General features: G+C 62.4%; 2 protein-coding genes across 6 annotated transcripts in view; both read right to left on the bottom strand.

Annotated features, from left to right (window-relative positions):
* The window catches only part of ATP8B3 (ATPase phospholipid transporting 8B3), a 31,040-nt gene extending 24,282 nt beyond the window's left edge, over positions 1 to 6,758 (bottom strand). For 3 of the 4 annotated variants that reach the window (XM_054465426.2, XM_054465425.2, XM_054465424.2), the window contains exons 1-9: positions 6,207 to 6,758; positions 5,510 to 5,905; positions 4,638 to 4,699; positions 3,670 to 3,761; positions 2,339 to 2,452; positions 1,307 to 1,405; positions 765 to 826; positions 247 to 319; positions 38 to 108 (exon numbers count right to left, since the gene is read on the bottom strand). In XM_054465426.2, coding sequence (XP_054321401.2) covers positions 38 to 108; positions 247 to 319; positions 765 to 826; positions 1,307 to 1,405; positions 2,339 to 2,452; positions 3,670 to 3,761; positions 4,638 to 4,699; positions 5,510 to 5,757 — 821 coding nt within the window. In that variant the 5' untranslated portion in view covers positions 5,758 to 5,905; positions 6,207 to 6,758. The remainder of the gene's footprint in view (positions 1 to 37; positions 109 to 246; positions 320 to 764; positions 827 to 1,306; positions 1,406 to 2,338; positions 2,453 to 3,669; positions 3,762 to 4,637; positions 4,700 to 5,509; positions 5,906 to 6,206) is intronic. The other variant, XM_054465427.2, reaches the window with a different exon arrangement.
* Positions 6,759 to 9,474: 2,716 nt separating this feature from the next.
* Positions 9,475 to 17,390, bottom strand: part of REXO1 (RNA exonuclease 1 homolog) — a 33,506-nt gene continuing 25,590 nt past the window's right edge. The window contains exons 5-16 of one of the 2 annotated variants that reach the window (XM_054465428.2): positions 15,795 to 15,958; positions 14,495 to 14,626; positions 14,154 to 14,277; positions 13,204 to 13,317; positions 12,936 to 13,073; positions 12,712 to 12,825; positions 11,936 to 12,009; positions 11,451 to 11,561; positions 10,930 to 11,045; positions 10,664 to 10,802; positions 10,458 to 10,578; positions 9,475 to 10,387 (exon numbers count right to left, since the gene is read on the bottom strand). In XM_054465428.2, the coding sequence (XP_054321403.1) occupies positions 10,299 to 10,387; positions 10,458 to 10,578; positions 10,664 to 10,802; positions 10,930 to 11,045; positions 11,451 to 11,561; positions 11,936 to 12,009; positions 12,712 to 12,825; positions 12,936 to 13,073; positions 13,204 to 13,317; positions 14,154 to 14,277; positions 14,495 to 14,626; positions 15,795 to 15,958 (1,436 nt within the window). In that variant the 3' untranslated portion in view covers positions 9,475 to 10,298. Of the gene's footprint in view, positions 10,388 to 10,457; positions 10,579 to 10,663; positions 10,803 to 10,929; positions 11,046 to 11,450; positions 11,688 to 11,935; positions 12,010 to 12,711; positions 12,826 to 12,935; positions 13,074 to 13,203; positions 13,318 to 14,153; positions 14,278 to 14,494; positions 14,627 to 15,794; positions 15,959 to 17,390 lie in introns of those variants that run through there. The other variant, XM_054465429.2, reaches the window with a different exon arrangement.

Genomic DNA, 17,390 nt, shown 5'->3' on the forward strand with positions numbered 1-17,390 from the left:
ACCCCCCAGGGTCCCCAGCGATGCCACAGCTCCTCACCCGTCAATGTTCACCGTCTCCACATAGCACAGGCTGCTGGGCTCCGTGCTGGCCAGCAAGAGCATGTCGGCCTGGGGTGGAGTGGGGGGCAGCGTTGCAAGAGGGGCTGCAAGACAAGTTGGGGGCGCGGCAGCCCTCCCCACCCTGGGAGGGGCACTCTGGGTGCGGGGGCGCGTGGTTCTGGGACCTCGGGGTCAACCCCAGCTCACTGGGACGATGTTGTCCTTGTGGAGACAGACCACATCCCCCACGCACAGATCCTGCCATTTCTTCTGCTTGAAGCTGCGGCGAGAGGGGGTTGTGAGGGAGGCCAGCCCTCCCCACACCAGGAGAGCAGAGGCACGGAATGACTTGGGTCCCGCAGCTGCAGTCCCCACCTCCGGGCCTTTGCCCCTCAGGAAGCCTTCCCCGGGCTCCCACCCCACTCCCCGCGGGCCCCACGCTCCCACCCAGTGATCCCCAGGGTCCTGCACCCACGTCCTCTTCAGACTTTCCTCGTCCTCCCCATCGCCCGAGCCCTAAGCTCTGCAAGCATTCGCCATCAGGGCCTCGGCCTCTGTCCCCATCCCGGCCAACGCCTAATGAATGCAGGCCCGGTTCCCGTCGGACTCAACCAGCCGGGAGATTGGGGAGCATGGAAGGTGATGGACACTTGCCAAGGCCAGTGACCCTGCTGGGCTGGAGCCCCTGTGTCCCCGCGGATCCCCAGCTGCAGCCCTAGCCTCACCTCTTCCCCATCAGAATCTGGCAGGGTCTGTTGTTGATGGCTCTGTCACTCTTGTGTCTCCCCTGGGCCAGGAGGGAAAGGATCAGAGAGACCATCCTGCTTCTCCTGCCCCCGCCTAGGCCACTGCTGCGCCGCAGCCCATCAGTGCCCGCCCGCAACACGGGGTCCCTGTTCGCTGGCCCCACGCCACGTTGTGTCTGCCCAGGGATCCTGGACGTGGGGGCCACTGGACCAACTGCTATTGGCGGGGAGAAGACAGGTGTGCTGCCCACAACCTAGTGTGCCTGCCAGACCACCCCCCCACCAAAGCTCAACTGCCCCAAAACCACGCAGCCGACAGAGCCAACGCCACCAGCAGCACCTGCCCAATGTGGGTGCTAGCGGATAAGGACAATGTAGCCCCAACAGCTGAGGTTCCCAGGCCCACATTCCCCTAATGCTCCAGGAAACCCAGCCCTCCTCCCGCTCTCGCCCTGGGCTCAAGAGACCCCCCCGCCGGCCCCTGCTCCCTCCCCCAGGCAGGTGCATCCAACAGCACTCACGATGTCGTCCACCAGGTCCCGGGTGGCACGGATGAAGAGGAGGCAGACCATGGGGGTGCCAAGCGAGAACCAGGGCAGCGTGGAGATGTTGGGAATGCTCTGACGTGGAGGGGCCACAGGAAGAGTCACACCAGCCCACTCCCCCGTCCCCTGCCCTTCCACCGAGCCAATCCAGCCCCGCACTCGACACCACGGGACGCATCTGCTGGCCACCCGCAACCCCCAGCCCTCGGGACAAACCCCCCGGCATCCCTCCACCTGCCTGGAACTTCTTCCACACACCTCGTCTCCCCAGCAAACTCCTCTTCTCCCATCCAAGCCCAGCTCCCACGTTGCCTTCTCCAGGGAGCCTTCCCCAGCCCCAAGCTTGGCCGCCACTGCTCCCCCTCCCTCCCGTGTCCCTGCTTCCCCAGGTCACCCTGCAGGTGTGAGCTCCACCATCCCCTACCCTGGCGCCTGGCCAGTGGCCTGCACATAGTAGGCACTCCCATTAATGCTGAATGACCTGATGGATAAAAGGAGAACCTCTCTATCCAGAACAGAAATGAGATGTTGGGTGAGAGTGGGTGCTCTGAAAACAGCACCCCTGGCCGGATGCCGGCCCCACGCTGGCCTGGACCACCCAGGTACCAGGAAGTGGCTCCGCAGGTCCCGAGAACATGCTCTGGGCTCCTCCTTCCCCCTCACCTCTGAGGTCAGCTAGGAGGGCGGGGGCCAAGGGAGCTGCATGGCCGAGGCCGTCTAGGCTGGGGAACAGCTATGCCTCCCGATGCCCAGCCCTGCCCAGCAGGAACCAGCGGGGCGTGGAGAGGGTGCCGTCCTCAGACCTGGAGGGTCCGTCCATCCACCTTCGTCATTCGACATGTATTGAGTGCCTCTTGTGCGCCAGGCCCTGGGCAGTGTAGTAGGGACTCAGCGCTGAGGGTCCCAGTCCGTGAGGAGTGGGACGTGAACCCACCCATCACACAGACAAATACATTGATGCTGCCAGGTGGCTAGGGGGGACTTCCTGGAGGAGGCGACGCGCCTCACCTGCAGGATGATGACGAGGAGGAAGAACAGGTTGGACACACGGTGGAACTGCTCGTACAGGTTCAGCGGCAGGAACGAGAAGAAGTTGTACTTGGCCGTGCGGATGACGTTGGTCTGGAACGAGAGCCGTGGGCCGCCTGGCAGGTGGGTGCCGTCCAGGCCAGGGGATGGGGGTGCCCGAGGCCAGACCTACCCCACTTGGCCTCGCCCAGCATCCTCTGGGCTATGGGACAGCATTCGTTAAGCACCTACTGAGCCAGCAGTTACTGAGCACCTGCTGAATGCAAGGCCTCAGGGCAGCATTTACTGAGCACCTGCTCAGTAATGTAAAAGCCTGGAGCCAGCATTAATCGAGCTTCTACTGAGTGCAAAGACTCATTGAGCTGTGACCAGCATTTCCTAAAGCAAGACACCCAAGAGGATTTCAGGTAGGGCCCCGATGGACACATTGTACTTTCAGGTTGGGTATTAACTGACCCTCACGTGCACTGGGACAGGGCAAATGAGATGCACAGAACTCTTGTGCCAAACCAGTGATTTGGTTAGGACGGGCAGTTCGGTCCTTGAGATGAAAATAAAAATATCGGCCGGACATGGTGGCTCACCCCTGTAATCCCAGCATTTTGGGAGGTCGAGGTGGGTGGATCGCTTGAGGTCAGGAGTTCCAGACCAGCCTGGCCAACATGATGAAACTCCATCTCTACTAAAGATGCAAAAAATTAGCCGGGCGTGGTTGTGGGTGTCTGTAATCCCAGCTACTCGGGAGTCTCAGGCAGGAGAATCGCTTGAACCCGGGAGGCGGAGGTTGCAGTGAGCTGAGATCTCGCCACTGCACTCCAGCCTGGGCAACAGAGCAAGACTCCATCTTAAAACAAAACAGAAAAAAGAAAAAAGAGGCTGGGCACAGTGGCTTACACCTGTAATCCCAGCACTTTGGGAGGCCGAGGTGGGTGGATCACCTGAGATCAGGAGTTCAAGACCAGCCTGGCCAACATGGTGAAACTGTCTCTACTAAAAATACAAAAATTAGCCGGGCGTGGTGGTGCATGCCTGTAATCCCAGCTACTTGGAAGGCTGAGGCAGGAGAATTGCTTGAGCCCAGGAGGTGGAGGTTGCAGTGAGCCAAGATCTCACCACTGCACTCTAGCCTAGGTGACAGAGGGAGACTCTGTCTCAAAAAAAAAAAAAAAGAAAGAAAAAGAAAAAGTAAAAAGAAAACTATCGAGCAAATACAAGCAGAGGCAGGACTCATGAGGAGCAAAAAATAGATTCCCCAAGGGTACCACGGCAGCTCCTCTGGGGGCCGGGGAGGTGCGGGAGGGGCCGCCCACCTTGTATTTCTTCCTCTGCCAGCACAGGAACACCTTCTCCTTGAACTGCGCATTGTAGGCGCAGTTGTTGGCCTGGACCTCCCAGGTGAATGCTGCAGCGAGAGAGCCGGGCGTCGCTGGAGCTCGAGGCCCAGGACAAACACCCCTAATGACCGCCCGGAGGAGGGCTAATGGGGCCCTCGGGACCCAGGCGCCGGGGAGGGCCAAGATGTCGGAGCCCGTAAACAAACAGACAGTCGGGCAGCAGGCACCACCTGGGGACCTACCAGACCCCTGCCCATAGTTGGCACCAGCACAAGTGGATTTCGAGAGTGGCCACCCACACCCCCCAGCCAGGGGCCTGTCCTGAGACGCAGAGAACAGGCCCTGGGAGACCGTTCAGGCCTATACATTTTACAGAGGCGGGTAAACTGAGGCTCAGTGATGGCTCTTGGGTGTCCAAGGCCATACATCCAGCTGGCGGCCCAGCTCTTTCTGGGCATGCAACCGCCAAATCCCCCAAACCCAGTCAGTACTAGGGTTGGAGACTACTAGAAACCAAATGAGAATCCTAGGCAAGGCCTGATGTGCAGGTCTGGGGGGCCCCCGTCCGTCTCAGCCTCAGCCCTGCACTTTTTTTTTTTTTTTTTTTGAGATGGAGTCTTGCTCTGTCACCCAAGCTGGAGTGCAGTAGCACAATCTCGGCTCACTGCAACCTCCACCTCCTGGGTTCAAGTGATTCTCCTGTCTCAGCCTCCCAGGTAGCTGGAATTACAGGCATACGTCACCACGCCCAGCTAATTTTCATACTTTTAGTAGAAACGGGGTTTCTCCATGTTGCCCAGGCTCTTGAACCCCTGACCTAAAGTGATCCACCCGCCTCAGCCTCCCAAAGTGCTGGGATTACAGGCGAGAGCCACCGCGCCTTGCCAGGCCTGAACTGCTTAATCCCTCCCACGTGCACCGCCCCCTCCACCCAGGATCAGCACCTGAGTTCCTGTCCTCATCTTGGAGATCTTCTGTCTGGCCGAGGCTGCCCATGCTGGTGGGGCTGTGGGAGAGAAGGGCCCCGGGTCACAGCAGTGGCCCCAGCCCTTGCTGGGCAGCACTTGGTCTTCAAGGAGCTCACAGCCTAGGGGCCGACCCTCTCAAATGCTACCTCCTACACTCATCTGCAGCCTCCCCCCCAGGCTCTGAATGTCCAGCCATAGGCTGTGTGTCTTGCCTTGGACACCCTGAGACCCAGGGGACCCCAAGATGATCCTCAAACCTGCAACAACCCATCTGCCAGTGTCTCCCGCCAGCCACCCTGGTCGCCTCCCGCCAGTACAGCCTGGAAGGACTCTACTGCCAGCCATGCCAGCCTCTGGCCATGCCAGCCTCCGGCCACTGCTCCCCACACCTCGCTTTTCCTGAAAGGACCACTCTCACCTCCTCCTGGTTTCACTGACGGCCTCCTGCCCCTCTCCCCATGTAGCACCAGCTTAGGGGCTCAGTCATCTGTTCACTGACTGAACGGGACCCCCGGGCTATATGTTATTTCTCAAAACACAGCATGAGGGTCAGGCATGGCCACCCCCCTCCTCACCCCCTCCCCCAGGCTGGGCAGCAAACTCTGATGGGGGTGATGGAGGCAGACGGCACATCGTCAGAAGATCCTGGAATCTTCTCCACTAGCAGGTTCAGGAATGTGGGTCTGGCTCTAGCCCTGCACTGGGGGCCCTGGTTTGGCCCCCTATGAGGATGGGCAAACCAGCCCTAGATGCCAGCAATCGGCCCCCCACTTGCCAGCTCTCTAGCAGCGCCCTCCCCGCCAAGCCCCTGCCCCTGTGTTCCGGCCGCCCGGTGCACCTGTCCTCACCTTTCTGGTCTCCATTCATACTTCCCAGCCCGGCCAGGCTGGGCCTCGTGCCTCCTCTGGGGTGCCCCTCTGCCTGGGGAGTCCCCCATCCCAGCTCTGATCACCTTCTCACCTCCGCGGATGCCAGCAGGACCTGAGCCTTCCTGAGTCACGTCTGAGTCACCCGTGTCCCCAGGTACTGGTGGGGGACAGCTTGGCTCAGGGCCAGCTCTGGTGCTCCTGGGAGTCTGAGCGGGGCCAGTGCCCATTCACCACATAAGGAAAAGGGAGGTTCAGGGCGAAGAGGGCTTTAGGCTGTGGGACAGGGGAGAGGTGGGGGAGACCCCCGTGGGGGCAGACTGGGGATTGGAGAGCTGGAGAGAATGCTCAAATGGCCAGAATCCACTCAAAGTGTATCTGGGGGCAGAAACAGACAGGGACACAGGGCTGGCTTCCTGCCCCCTCACTAACTGGGACGCCCCATTACTCGGAAGCCCCCCACCCTGTCTTCCCGCAGCCGCAGAGGCACAGGACCGCCGTGGACAGGGCTCCAGAGTCCAGGGCTGTCTGCACCCGCCCCCGGGCCCCGACCGCGCGAACCTCCAGGGGAGCCCTCTCCACCCCCGCCGCCACGACCCCAGCTCTCAGCCTGGGTGGAGACCAGAGAGGGTGCGCGGGCTCCCGGGGACGCACAGCAGTGGGAGCACCCGCCGCTCACCGGCGCAGGACAGGCAGGGAGGGGCAGGCCGCGGGCGTCCAGGGCGGCGGACGTGGTGGAACCGTTAGCCTGGTGCCAACGGTCCTGAAACGGGGGGCGGGGTCTCGGGGCGGGGCCTCGGGGCCCGGCCAAGGCGAAGGCGGAGCCAGTTCGGAGTCCGGAAGGGGGCCGAGGGCGGGGCCTGGAGGGGTGGGTGGGGCCAAGGCGAAGAAGGGGCGGGGCCTCGAGGGTGGGGCGGAGGGGAGCACGGCCGAGCAGGATCGGGGTCAGGCCTCAGGGACGTGGTCACGGCAGAAGGGCGGGGCCGAGCAGAGCCTCGCAGAACAGGCCAGGATAGAAGACGGTCGGGAGCGGTGCCTGGGTTTGGGGAGGGGCCGGGACTTTGCGGAAGCGGCTAAAAGGAAGGCGAAGCTGAGCGGCGCCTCGCTCAGCAAAGTCAGAGTAGGGGCGGGGCCAGGACTCAGGGGATTGGCCGAAGCGGGAAGCGGGATTGAGCATGGCCTAGCGGAGCAGTGTTATGGTAGGGGCGGGGCATGGGATCCGGAGCCGTTACAAAGGAGGAAGGCGGGGCCGAACGGGGGTGTCGCTGAGCAGAGTCAGAGTAGGGGCGGGGCCAGGACCCGGGGCGTGGCCAAAGAGGGAGGCGGGGCCGCGCAGAGCGGGGTATAGGTAGGGGCGGGGCCAGGATCCAGGGGCGTGGCCAAAGAGGGAGGAGGGGTTGAGCATGGCCTTGCAAAGCAGTGTCAAGGTAGGGGCGGGGCTGGGATCGGGGGCGTGACAAAGGGGGAAGGCGGGGCCGCGCAGAGCAGGGTCGGGGTAGGAGGGCGCTCAGGATGGGTCCAGGACAGAAGGCAGGGCCTTGGGAGGGCCTTAGGGAGCAGTGCCAGTGAAGGGGCGGAGCCTGAAAGGGAAGAGGGTGTCAGGGCAGGGCCGGGCCGGGCTCGGTCAGGGAGCAGGAAGAACCTGCACCGCAGGGCGGGGTTGGAAGGGTTCTTGTAAAGGTGGGCCTGGGTCAGGCCGGAATGGGCCTTGCAGACCTGACGGGGCTGAGGCGGTGGGGCCAGCGTGGCAGAGTGCAGGAGGAAGGACCACAGGTAACGGCAGATATGTAAGTCATGTCTGATTCGTGTCCTGGGTTCGTTCATTCATCCCATACACGTTCAACGAGCGCCTCGTAGGCGCAGATGCAGGGCCGAGCACCAGGCTGGGGAGAGGCTGTTATAGCCATTGAGACCACCCTAAGGCCAAGAGGAAGCCCGCAGGGTTCTTTCCAGCAGGAGGCAGGGGCTCAGGGATCCTTACTGAAGAAGTGGCAGGGGTGAGTTCAGCGACGAGGCTAGGGCGGGTCCAGGCCAGAGATAGGGCCTGGAGCCAGGGTCAGAAAGTGTGTGCGGAGGGGCTGTTGAAGATGAAATGAGTGAGGCTACCTGGGGTGAGGGCCCAAAGGGAGAGGCAAACATGGGTGGAGGGGGATAGGGAGGCCACCTCCCCCATCAAAGCGGCAACCACCTGAGGGCTCTCGGTGATCACAAACTGTTTCTTTGGAAGCCCAAGTTGGAAGCCTGCTTGGCCCTGGAGGCTGCCAGGGAACCTCTCTTTTTTTAGAGACAGAGTCTCACTGTGTCACCCGGGCTGGAGTGCAGTGGTGCGATCAGAGCTCACTGCAGCCTCCACCTCCTGGGCTCAAGCGATCCTCCTGCCTCAGCCTCCAGAGTAGCTGGGACCACAAGCAGGCAGGCAGGCCACTGTGTTTGACTTCTCTCCTTTCATTCCTTCAACACTTCCCCTGCGCTTGCTTGCTCAGTGGTTATGAAAAAGAGCCGGGGCTGGGGGTTTGAACACACTGTTCTCATAAACTTTAGAAGAGACCTGGTTGGGTGCAGCTGTGAGGACCAGATTCCCCGACCCCAGCCTTCGCAGGGGGCACTATCTGGGGGCAGGAGCTTGCCCAGGGCACTTGTGCAAAGGCCCTGAGGCCTCTAGTGGCAACAGGTGGCTTCACAAGCTGAAGGGAGTCCCTGGGGGCTGAAGCCAGGGCTGGCCAGCCTTGGAACCCCCCGTGGGCTATGTCCTGAGGCACCAGGTGCGTTCTGGGAAGGGGGAGGCAGACATCACATGGGAATGCACAGAAACAGCAAATACACGCCTGCGACATTTATTTAGAACACAGAGCCTGGCACAGTGGCTCATGCCTGTAATCCCAACACTTTGGGAGGCCGAGGCAGGTGGATCACTTGAGGTCAGGAGTTCGAGACCAGCTTGGCCAACGTGGTGAAACCCCATCTCTACTAAAAATACAAAATTAGCCAGGTGTGATGGCACGGCCATAATCCCAGCTACTTGGCAGACAGAAGTTGCAGCAAGCTGAGATTGGGTGACAAAGCGAGACTGTGTCTCAAAAATAAAGAAAAAGAAAACAACTCCTTTACAGAAGAGGTGGGGAGTCACCTAGTCACAAGAACAGCCCTCGAGGGTGGAGGGGCCTGGCCTAACCACGGTCCCCCAGGAGGGCCCTGGAGAGATGCAGAGCCCAGAAGCAGGAAGGGAGCCTTGGGACAGAGTCCTCTGGGGAGGGCCTCCACGTCCTCATCCCGGGACCTGCACCCTTGGCCTTGCCCTTCAGCAGAAGCCCAAGACCAGGGTGGCAGGAAACCCACTCCAGGCAACCTGCCCCCAGCTGCTGGGTCCTGTCCCGCGAGGCTCATCACTTTTTCTACTTGAGGTCAATAAAAAGTGGGACCTAAACACCGCTGGGCCTCCCATTCCCAAATGGGGTCCCGATGCAACCAAGGTTGCCTGAGACGTGCATGCACCACACGATGTGTGGCATTTCCTGGCAAGGGCCGGAGCAGCTTTCCGTGTCTGCACTCCATCCTTTGACGGGCAACACACAGCAGCTCCCAGTCTCTTTAACCCCCTCTCACCATCTGTGTGCAGTCCCTATCTCTGGGCAAGGCAGAGAGGGAAGCCAGCTCTGTGCACAGGGCCCAGCTCCACACAGGGCTGGGGACACCACCCACTGTCCGAGAGGCACTAGAAGCTGCAGGATGGTGGCCCATGATCTGGGGCTGGAACTGGGACCCCACAGCAGGTGTGGCCCAGCCCTAGGGGAGCCAGCCCTGGGCCAGCTTTTGTGAGGGAAAGTTTCACTGCTCTGTTTTCTCTGCGTTGATGGGAAGAGAATCAGTCCCGGCTGCAGGGACAGTGGCCTCCCTGAGACACATGCAGAGGCCTCACCAGGCACCAAGACCAAGACCACCACCACATCTAAAATCCATACAAACATTTATTCTGTCCCTGCCTGGAGGTGAGGGGGAAGGGGGTCCGGAGAGCCCCGCAGAGGAGGACGGGGCTCTGGCGGGAAGACAGTGTCCGGAGGCCGGTGGGCTCCCTCCCAACGGCAGACCCTGGGGCTAATGAGGGGCCTGCTGGGTTCTCAGAGGTCACGGAGTGCAGGGGTGGGACGGCAAGTGGTGGAAGCCGGCGCCCCCTGAAGACAGGCCAGCCCCTGGAGCACGGGGACGGGTCCAGCCCACGCTGGGCTGAGTGTGGCCCTAGCCCCCACTGGGGTCTGTCCCACCCCCACCCCGCAGGAGGGAAGGCAGCAGGCCCACTCTTCCCGGTGGGAAAGATGCTGTGCAAGTCATCAGGTTTAAATTAAAAATAATAAAAATAACAATACAAAATAAAAAAAGACTGTCTCAAACAAACCCGGGACAAGCCCACCCCGCGACCCACGTGAGGAGCAGAGGTGCCGGCCACCACCTGGGAGGGAGGGCCTGGCAGGAGGGGCAGGAGGGGCTGCGGGCCGGGTGGGGGCGGGCTCTGTCCTGGTCTCCATCAGCAGCAGTTTCTAGAGACGCCAGAGGGCTGGGGGGCAGAGGGTGGGGACGGGCGGAGGGGTGCGGCAGGACGTGAGCAGGGGTGGGCTGGGCTGGGCTGGGCGTTCTCTGGCCGCCAGCTCATCCCGCTGCTCTGGGCTGCCTGGGCCAGGTGGACGGGTTACCGGAGATTTATTGCACTGTTTTGGAAGAGGCCTGAGGCTAAGGACCAGCGGGGCGGCAGGAGAGGCGGGTGGGAGGCGGGCAGGCGTCATCGCTTGGTCTTGGCGTCTTCTCGAACCTTCCAGATCACCAGGTGCATGCAGGCGCCGGCGTCCTCACTGGAGCTGTGCCCGTCCACTGCAGGGCAGATGCGGTGAGCACCCGGCCCCCACGCAGGGACGGCCCCAGGGCAGGCACCGGCACTCACCATTGTCCTGGATGATCTGTCTGAGGTAGTCGGCCATGAGGTTCCGCAGGGACCGCTTGTAGGGGAGGCCCAGGCGGTGGGGGAAGAGCACAGACGTGTCCACCACGGTGCTGTGGATGACCTGTGGGCAGCGGCAGAGGTCAGCGCACGTGGGGCCTGCGCAGGTCCTGCTGGAGAACCGCGCGGGACCCGGGCTGGCAGGGCACCTTCAGGGCCAGGAGGTCGCTCTCCAGGCTGTGTCCGATGAGGATGGTGTCAGCGCTGAACATGCTCAGCAGAACGGCCTGGACGTCACGCAGCGTGACGCTTGTGTCGGCAAGGTCAGCCTCCGTCACCCCCGAAAACCTGGGGGAACGGGCAGGAGGGGCACCTGGGCTCAGCCTGGAAGCACTGGCTGGTGGGGTGGGGAGGGTGGGTCCCTGGGGAGAGGCGGCGGGGAGGGCTCCCGGCTCGCGGAGGGCACTGGCCACACCTGGTGTTGTAGTCCACGATCTCGTTGTCGGGCTTCACGAAGGTGTCATAAACCACATGCACGTCCGTGTCGACCACCGTGACGCGCGTCAGCTCCAGGCCATATGTGGTGTAGGACTGCGGGCGAGGGATGCGCCTCAGATGTGCACCAGGCACCGGCCTCCCTCCCTCCCCTCCCCTGCCCCTCTTTGGGTCTCCAGAGCCCCTCCAGGCAGAGGAAGCAGCCAGAGACTGTGGGACTTCTAGGAGAGGCCGAGTGGGGTGTGACCTCAGCAACCCCCTTTCCCAAAGCCCTCCTGCCTCCCATTCACAGGCAGAGCCAGGGCCCAGTGCCCGGTGCACTTGGCTCTGCTGGGAAGTATGGGGTGTTGGTCCAGGGCAGGAGCCACAGGCACCGGTGCTGCGAGAGAAACCCTGAGCGCTGGCCGGTGACCCAGGCCCAGATGGGGCCATATAGGGCAGCCGCACCAGGCCAGGTCCTCCCCCATCCTAAACCTGAGGCTGGGCAGAGAACGGCCTCACCATCTCGCAATCCAGGGCGTAGATCCCCGGGTGGGTGTCTCCTGAGAGCTCTTTCTCAAAGGTCTTCACGAAGCCCTCAAGGCGCTCCTTCCGGCCATCCTGCACATGTTGCTGGGGGTGGAGAAGGCAGGTGAGGGCAGCTTCGGGGTGCAGTGGGGGTGGGGGTGGAAGCAGCACATCTCTGAGCCCTTCGGGACCGTCCTATCCATCCATCACGCCCGTTCACTGGTTGGGACCCTGGTGAGCAGGTGGGGAAGGGGGCTTGCCAAGAAGACACAGGGAGGACGGCTTCCCAGGATGGGAAGCGGCCAGGGACAGGGCCTGGGGCCTACGGATGCTACGTTCTCTGGGTAACACAAGAAAAGCTGCCCGGGGGCCCAGACCCTGAGCCCAGGACTGTGCTGTGTCCCGAGACCCCACACCAACGACGGGGAGGCAGAAGTCTGTTGAGAACAGGCAGAGGGGACCGGGACGCCAGGGCTCACCTTTGCGACCTGGCAGCCGACAGAGCCGGCGGCAGCTGAGCAGCACATGTACTGGGTCTCCCAGCCTCCAGCCACTGCAGGGGACACAGACACACAGTCAGGGCCCGGCCAGGCCCACTCCACAGCCCCCGGGGCACTGACCACCTGCATCTACCGAGCCCTACTAGGGAGTGAGGACTGAGGACAGGAGGCCTCAGCCTCTTGGCGGAGCTGGAAGCAGACCAGGCCCCGGCAATAGTGTGACAGCCAGGACGCCCAGGCCTGGATCCAGGGAGACCAGCGCACTGTGCAGAGGCCTCTTGGGCAGCACTGCCTCGGGCAGGACCCTCCACGTACCCCTGAGGCGATGGCTTTAGGGGCTGCCGCAGGGCTGTGCAAGGCTGGCCATGTGCCCTGAGCGTGGCTGCGTGGTTGCCTGGGGGATTGAATAGAACCACCAGGCCAAGGGTGGGACAAGCCCCTCCACTCCTGGGGCCAGCAGCCTCCACATTTCCATGGACCAAGGGCACAGGAAGGCAGAGACACAGGGCCTTTCAGGTGGTGGCATTTGAACGTTGTCATGAGAAAGTTCTTGTCTTACTTTTGCATAAAGAACAGGTGGAGAGAAAATGAGGCCAAGGGCTAGCCCCGGCTCTGCCAGGGACGGTGCAGCCCAGGGACCTTGGGTGGGATGGAGGGCCTGGGTAAGGCCTTACCCCGGTTCTGGGGGCATCAAGGGAGGGCCCAGGTTCCGGGGGCCATGGGTGGGAAGGGGGAGGACCCGGGTAAGGCCTTACCCCGGTTCCGGCGCAGCCGTCCCCAGTGGTAGTAACACTCCTCATCCCGGACGCAGCGGCCTGAAGAGGACACGAGGTACTCGGTGCCACAGCGGCAGCAGGTCCTGCAGGAAGCTGTGGGTGGGGACCCGGGTGGAAGCTGAGGCTCACGCTGGGGCCCGCATGCCCGGCCTTGCCCACGTCCCGCACCTGCCCTCCTAGGCCGTTGCAGGCCATCGACTCACAGTCCTTGGGCCTCTTCTCCTCAGCTGTGAAGATGATTGCGCCCCCGGGCCGCTCTGGGTGCGGGAAGGGGTAGCCGTTCTCCTTGAGCTGGTCCTGAGTGAGCAGGTACTCCCTGAGGCGGCTGTACAGGGCAGCCCCTGTGGACAAGGCACGGTGGTCAGCCCCTGCCTGGGACGGCCCGCGGGGCGGTGGACACCACTGGGAAAGGCGGCTGGGCCGGCAGGGGCCCACAAAGCACCATGTGGCAGAGCAGGGGCAGGGCCTTACCTTTCAGGTCCTCCACCCGGGGGCTGCTTGGACGGCTGAGCGAGAAGCTGGTCTTGGCGGCCAACCTGCCCCCCAACACCACCTCGTGGGACACAACCCTGCGGCCACTGGTTTCTGGAAGGAAGGGAGGGAGGAGAGGAGGGTGTGAACTAGCTGGCTGAGACCCCCGCCCCGCCTGCTCTCCCACTCACCCTGCCCTCCTCAGACCTCTGCCTCAACTCCCCCTTTCTGGGACAGCGCCCCACTGACCCCGGGTTTCAGCCTGACTGGAACAGGAGAGGCAGACATGCGGTGGGCCGGGGACACAGGGCAGCCACCAGCTCTGCAGGCCCCAGAGCTGCACGGAGGCCCCACACCCAAAGTCTTCGTCCCCTCCCCTCAAGCGAAGTGGGAAGGGCCGGGAGAACAGCATGGGGGATCTAATGGCTTTCGAGGGCTTTGAGCCTTCACGGGCCACCCAGCCTGCGACGCCAACCCAGGGCCCCTCCAAGTGCTAATAGAGGCGGGGATGGGGGCGGGGGCCGATGATAGCTTAATGCAGCCTGGAGAGGCTGCAATGAAACGCCCAGGTCTCTGCTTTCTTCCTCCCCAGAGCTTAATGCATGGAGCTCGCCCAGCCCTGGGCCTCCTGCTTTGAAGAGGCTGCCGCGGCTCCATTAGCAGGCGGCCCCTCGGCTCGGCTCGGCTCGGAGACCCGACTCAGCAGAGGAAGGCGGCTGACAGCGAGGACCCCAGGGCTAGGCCCGTCCTACACAGAAGCCTGGGAACCAGGCAGCAGGCAACCCCCCCACAGCACCCGCGCTTTCCTTTTGTGTGAGACTGTGGCTGAGCTCAGGGCTGTGAAGGTCCCAGCGAGGGTCCCAGCCCAGCTGCCACCCCAAGAGCAACCCCGAACCTCCCCCGCCCACCCGCCAGGACTCACTGCTGAGGCCCCGCCCGCCGGGACTCACTGCTGAGGCCGGGCATGGCGCTGGGGGCCAGGCCCCTGAGCTTCTTGAGGGTGTTCACGGCCACATTCAGGTAGATGTTCTTGCTGGGGCTGCGATCATAGGCCACCTTCTCCTCATTCAGTGCCTGGGGGACACGCGGTGCCCAGCTGAGGCCATGTCTGCCTGGTGCCGGGGAGCCCCAGCGGTGGGGTCACCATGGGGTCGCCATGGGGTCGGGGACTTGCATCTCTCCCAGGCAGCTCCGGGTCGCAGCTGCGGCTGAGAGGCCGGGGGATGTCTGGGTACCACCCTGGACCCCTAGTCCCCACCCGGCCGGCCAGATAGGAACTCCAGGACCTCACCTTCTCTATGGCCTCCTGGTTGGAGGTACAGAACTTGAGACACTCCTCGATGAACAGGTTGAGATAGCGCTGGCGGATGACAGTGGGGACTTTGCCCCCAAACTCTTTGGGGATAATGGGTTTCTTTAAACTCTAGAGGGAAGGCAAAAGCAGCCGTGGGTGAGGGCCTCCACAAGGCCTCCAGTGGGGAACGCAGACGCGATGAGGCCGTGCCCTTGGCTGGAGGCAACAGTGAGGTGCGCTGGGACAGATCAGCCTGGCTCCAGTAGGGACAGACACGCCAAGGCAAGACAGGAGCGGCAGGGGAAACTGAGGGCAGGGGAACTAAGGGCGTGGGAAACTGAGGCCATGGGGGCACACAGGAACTTGCTGTACTTTCTGCTCAATTTTCCTAGAAACCTAAAGTTGCTCAAAAAACATAAAGTCTATTAATTAAAAACAAAACAAGGCCAGGCGTGGTGGCTCACGCCTGTAATCCCAGCACTTTGGGAGGCTGAGGCAGGAGGATCACTTGAGGCCAAGAGTTCAAGATCATCCTGGACAACGTGGCAAAACCCTGTCTCTACAAAATAAAAAACAAAATTATTAGTTGGGGTGTGATGACACCGGCTTGTGGTCCCAGCTCCTCAGGAGGCTGAGGTGGAAGGATCGCTTGAGCCCAGGAGATCGAGGCTGCAGTGAGCCATGATTGCGCCCCTGCACTCTAGCCTGGGCAACAGAGACCCTGTCTCTAAAGAAAAAAAAAAAAACACCAACAAACCAAAAAAACAAAACAAGACAAAACAAAAAAAAACCACCAGAGCGGTCGGGCGCGGTGGCTCACGCCTGTAATCCCAGCACTTTGGGAGGCCGAGGCGGGTGGATCACGAGGTCAGAAGATCGAGATCATCCTGGCTAACACAGTGAAACCCCGTCTCTACTAAAAATACAAAAACAGCCAGGCGTGGTGGTGGGCGCCTGTAGTCCCAGCTACTCAGGAGGCTGAGGCCGGAGAATGGCGTGAACCCAGGAGGCAGAGCTTTCAGTGAGCCGAGATCGCGCCACTGCACTCCAGCCTGGGAGAGAAAGCAAGACTCCGTCTCAAAAAAAAAAATAACAAAAACAAAAAACAAAAACCACCAGGGCATGGGGAGGGAAGGTGAAGGCTGTACTGCGGTGTGGAGCAGGAAGGCCCGCAGGGTAGGGGCGAGGCTGGCCCTCTGCAGGTCCCACGTGGCCGGGAGGGGCTGGGCCACCATGAGGCCGGGCCTCAGGGCGTGGTCTTGGGGGGGGTGGTCCTGGCTGAGATGGGAGGGGCTACCTGTAAGGATGGACTGTGGGCGATTCGCTTAGGGGTGATGGTGGTGGTAGTCTTAGACGCCATCCCCGACAATGTGCGTGTTTTCAGCTGCTGGCCGCCCAGCTCGGGGCCGTTGGAGGGCTGGCTGCCGCTGGCCGCAAGGGTCCTCTTGGCACCTGTGGGGGCTGGCGGGGCACAGGGGGTGTGGGCACAGGGCGAGTGGCTGCCCATCACCACATGGCGGAGCACCAGGCAGCCGCGGCCGCTCAGCGCCAGCAGCACATGCATCTCCGCGTGCAGGGGGCTGGGCCGGGGTGAGGGGCTGGGGCTGCGCAATGACATCAGGCTCTAGCTGCCTTCAGGCAAGTCCATCGAGGCAGAGGACACAGATCAGGCTGCGGAGGCCGCTCAGGCCACGTCACCGGTGGGGTGGTCCAGGCCTCTGCCACGTGTTCTGACCCCAAGCCCAAGGCATCGATGTCTGAGGGAAAGGCCCTGGCTCCCGGACAGAGGACCGGAGGGTCTCAGGTGCCCCCACCTGCTCATTGTGACCAGTGGCTTTGCCCTGCCCGGCGGCCTCTGTGTTCTGCCTCAGCCTTTGATGAAGTCACAAACCAGAGGGAGGAGGCCAGGCCTGCAGGGGCTGTTTCGGACGGCTGGCCAAGCGGGCAGCTGCAACCTGGGCATGTATGTCTGTGTGGCAGGGGGACTTCTGGACTAGGGGCTCGGCACCGACCCAGGAAGGGGAGCTGTGGGCGGGGACATCTGGCCCTAGTCTCAGAGCGACATCCCTCGAAATGCCATCTGGCCCCGGAAGGTGCAAGGGAGGCAGGCTGAGTCTGCTCATGCTACCGCGGGCCGCCCAGGAAGGAAGCAGGCTGCCCGCCAGGCTGGCATGCGCCTCTTGCAGTGGAGGGTTTGCTCTTCAGGAATGGTCAGAGACCCTCTAGGCTCCCTCGGCCGCACGCTAGGGGCGAGCACAGGAAGCCACAGGAGTCCTCCAAGCCAGATGAGCCCGCCCTGCAGCACTGCCAGCACTTGGGACGCCAGACTCCCTTCAGGCAGCGGGCCCTGAGGGCACTGCGACAGCTCAGCACCCACCATGGATCAGCAACAGGACAACCGCGGCGCGGAGACACAGACGGGAAGTGTGTGGGGTCCTGGGATAGGCCCAACTCAAAGATTTCCCCTCCCTGGGGCTAAGGTCTCAGCCGTGAGGGGCTCTGGGGAGGGGAGGTCAGAGTGGCCTGGAGAGCTCTCCCCAAGGAGGGCCTCAGTCCAGGTCCAGCACAGGAGGGCCGTGGGATCCGTGGGATCTGTAGGGGAATCACCAGGGCTGGCCCTAAGGCTCTCCGGCCAGCGCCAGGGAGGCAGGGGCTCCAAACCAGCAGGCTGCTCAGGGTGGTCCTCGGACAGCAGCCATGCCCTCCCAGGGAGCTTGCCAGACACACAGACCTTTCCCAGCCTCCAGACCAGAACCTGCATTTTTTAGGAGCTTTCTGGGGGACCCTCACCTGTGACCTGCCTCCAGGGACACTTTCTCGCTCTACAGACACCACTGATGTGAAGATGCAAGAGACAGGACAACCCCCCATGAAGAGTCCTGTCCACCCACCA

This window comes from Pongo pygmaeus, chromosome 20 (genome assembly GCF_028885625.2).
Source record: "Pongo pygmaeus isolate AG05252 chromosome 20, NHGRI_mPonPyg2-v2.0_pri, whole genome shotgun sequence".
Lineage (NCBI taxonomy): Eukaryota > Metazoa > Chordata > Mammalia > Primates > Hominidae > Pongo > Pongo pygmaeus.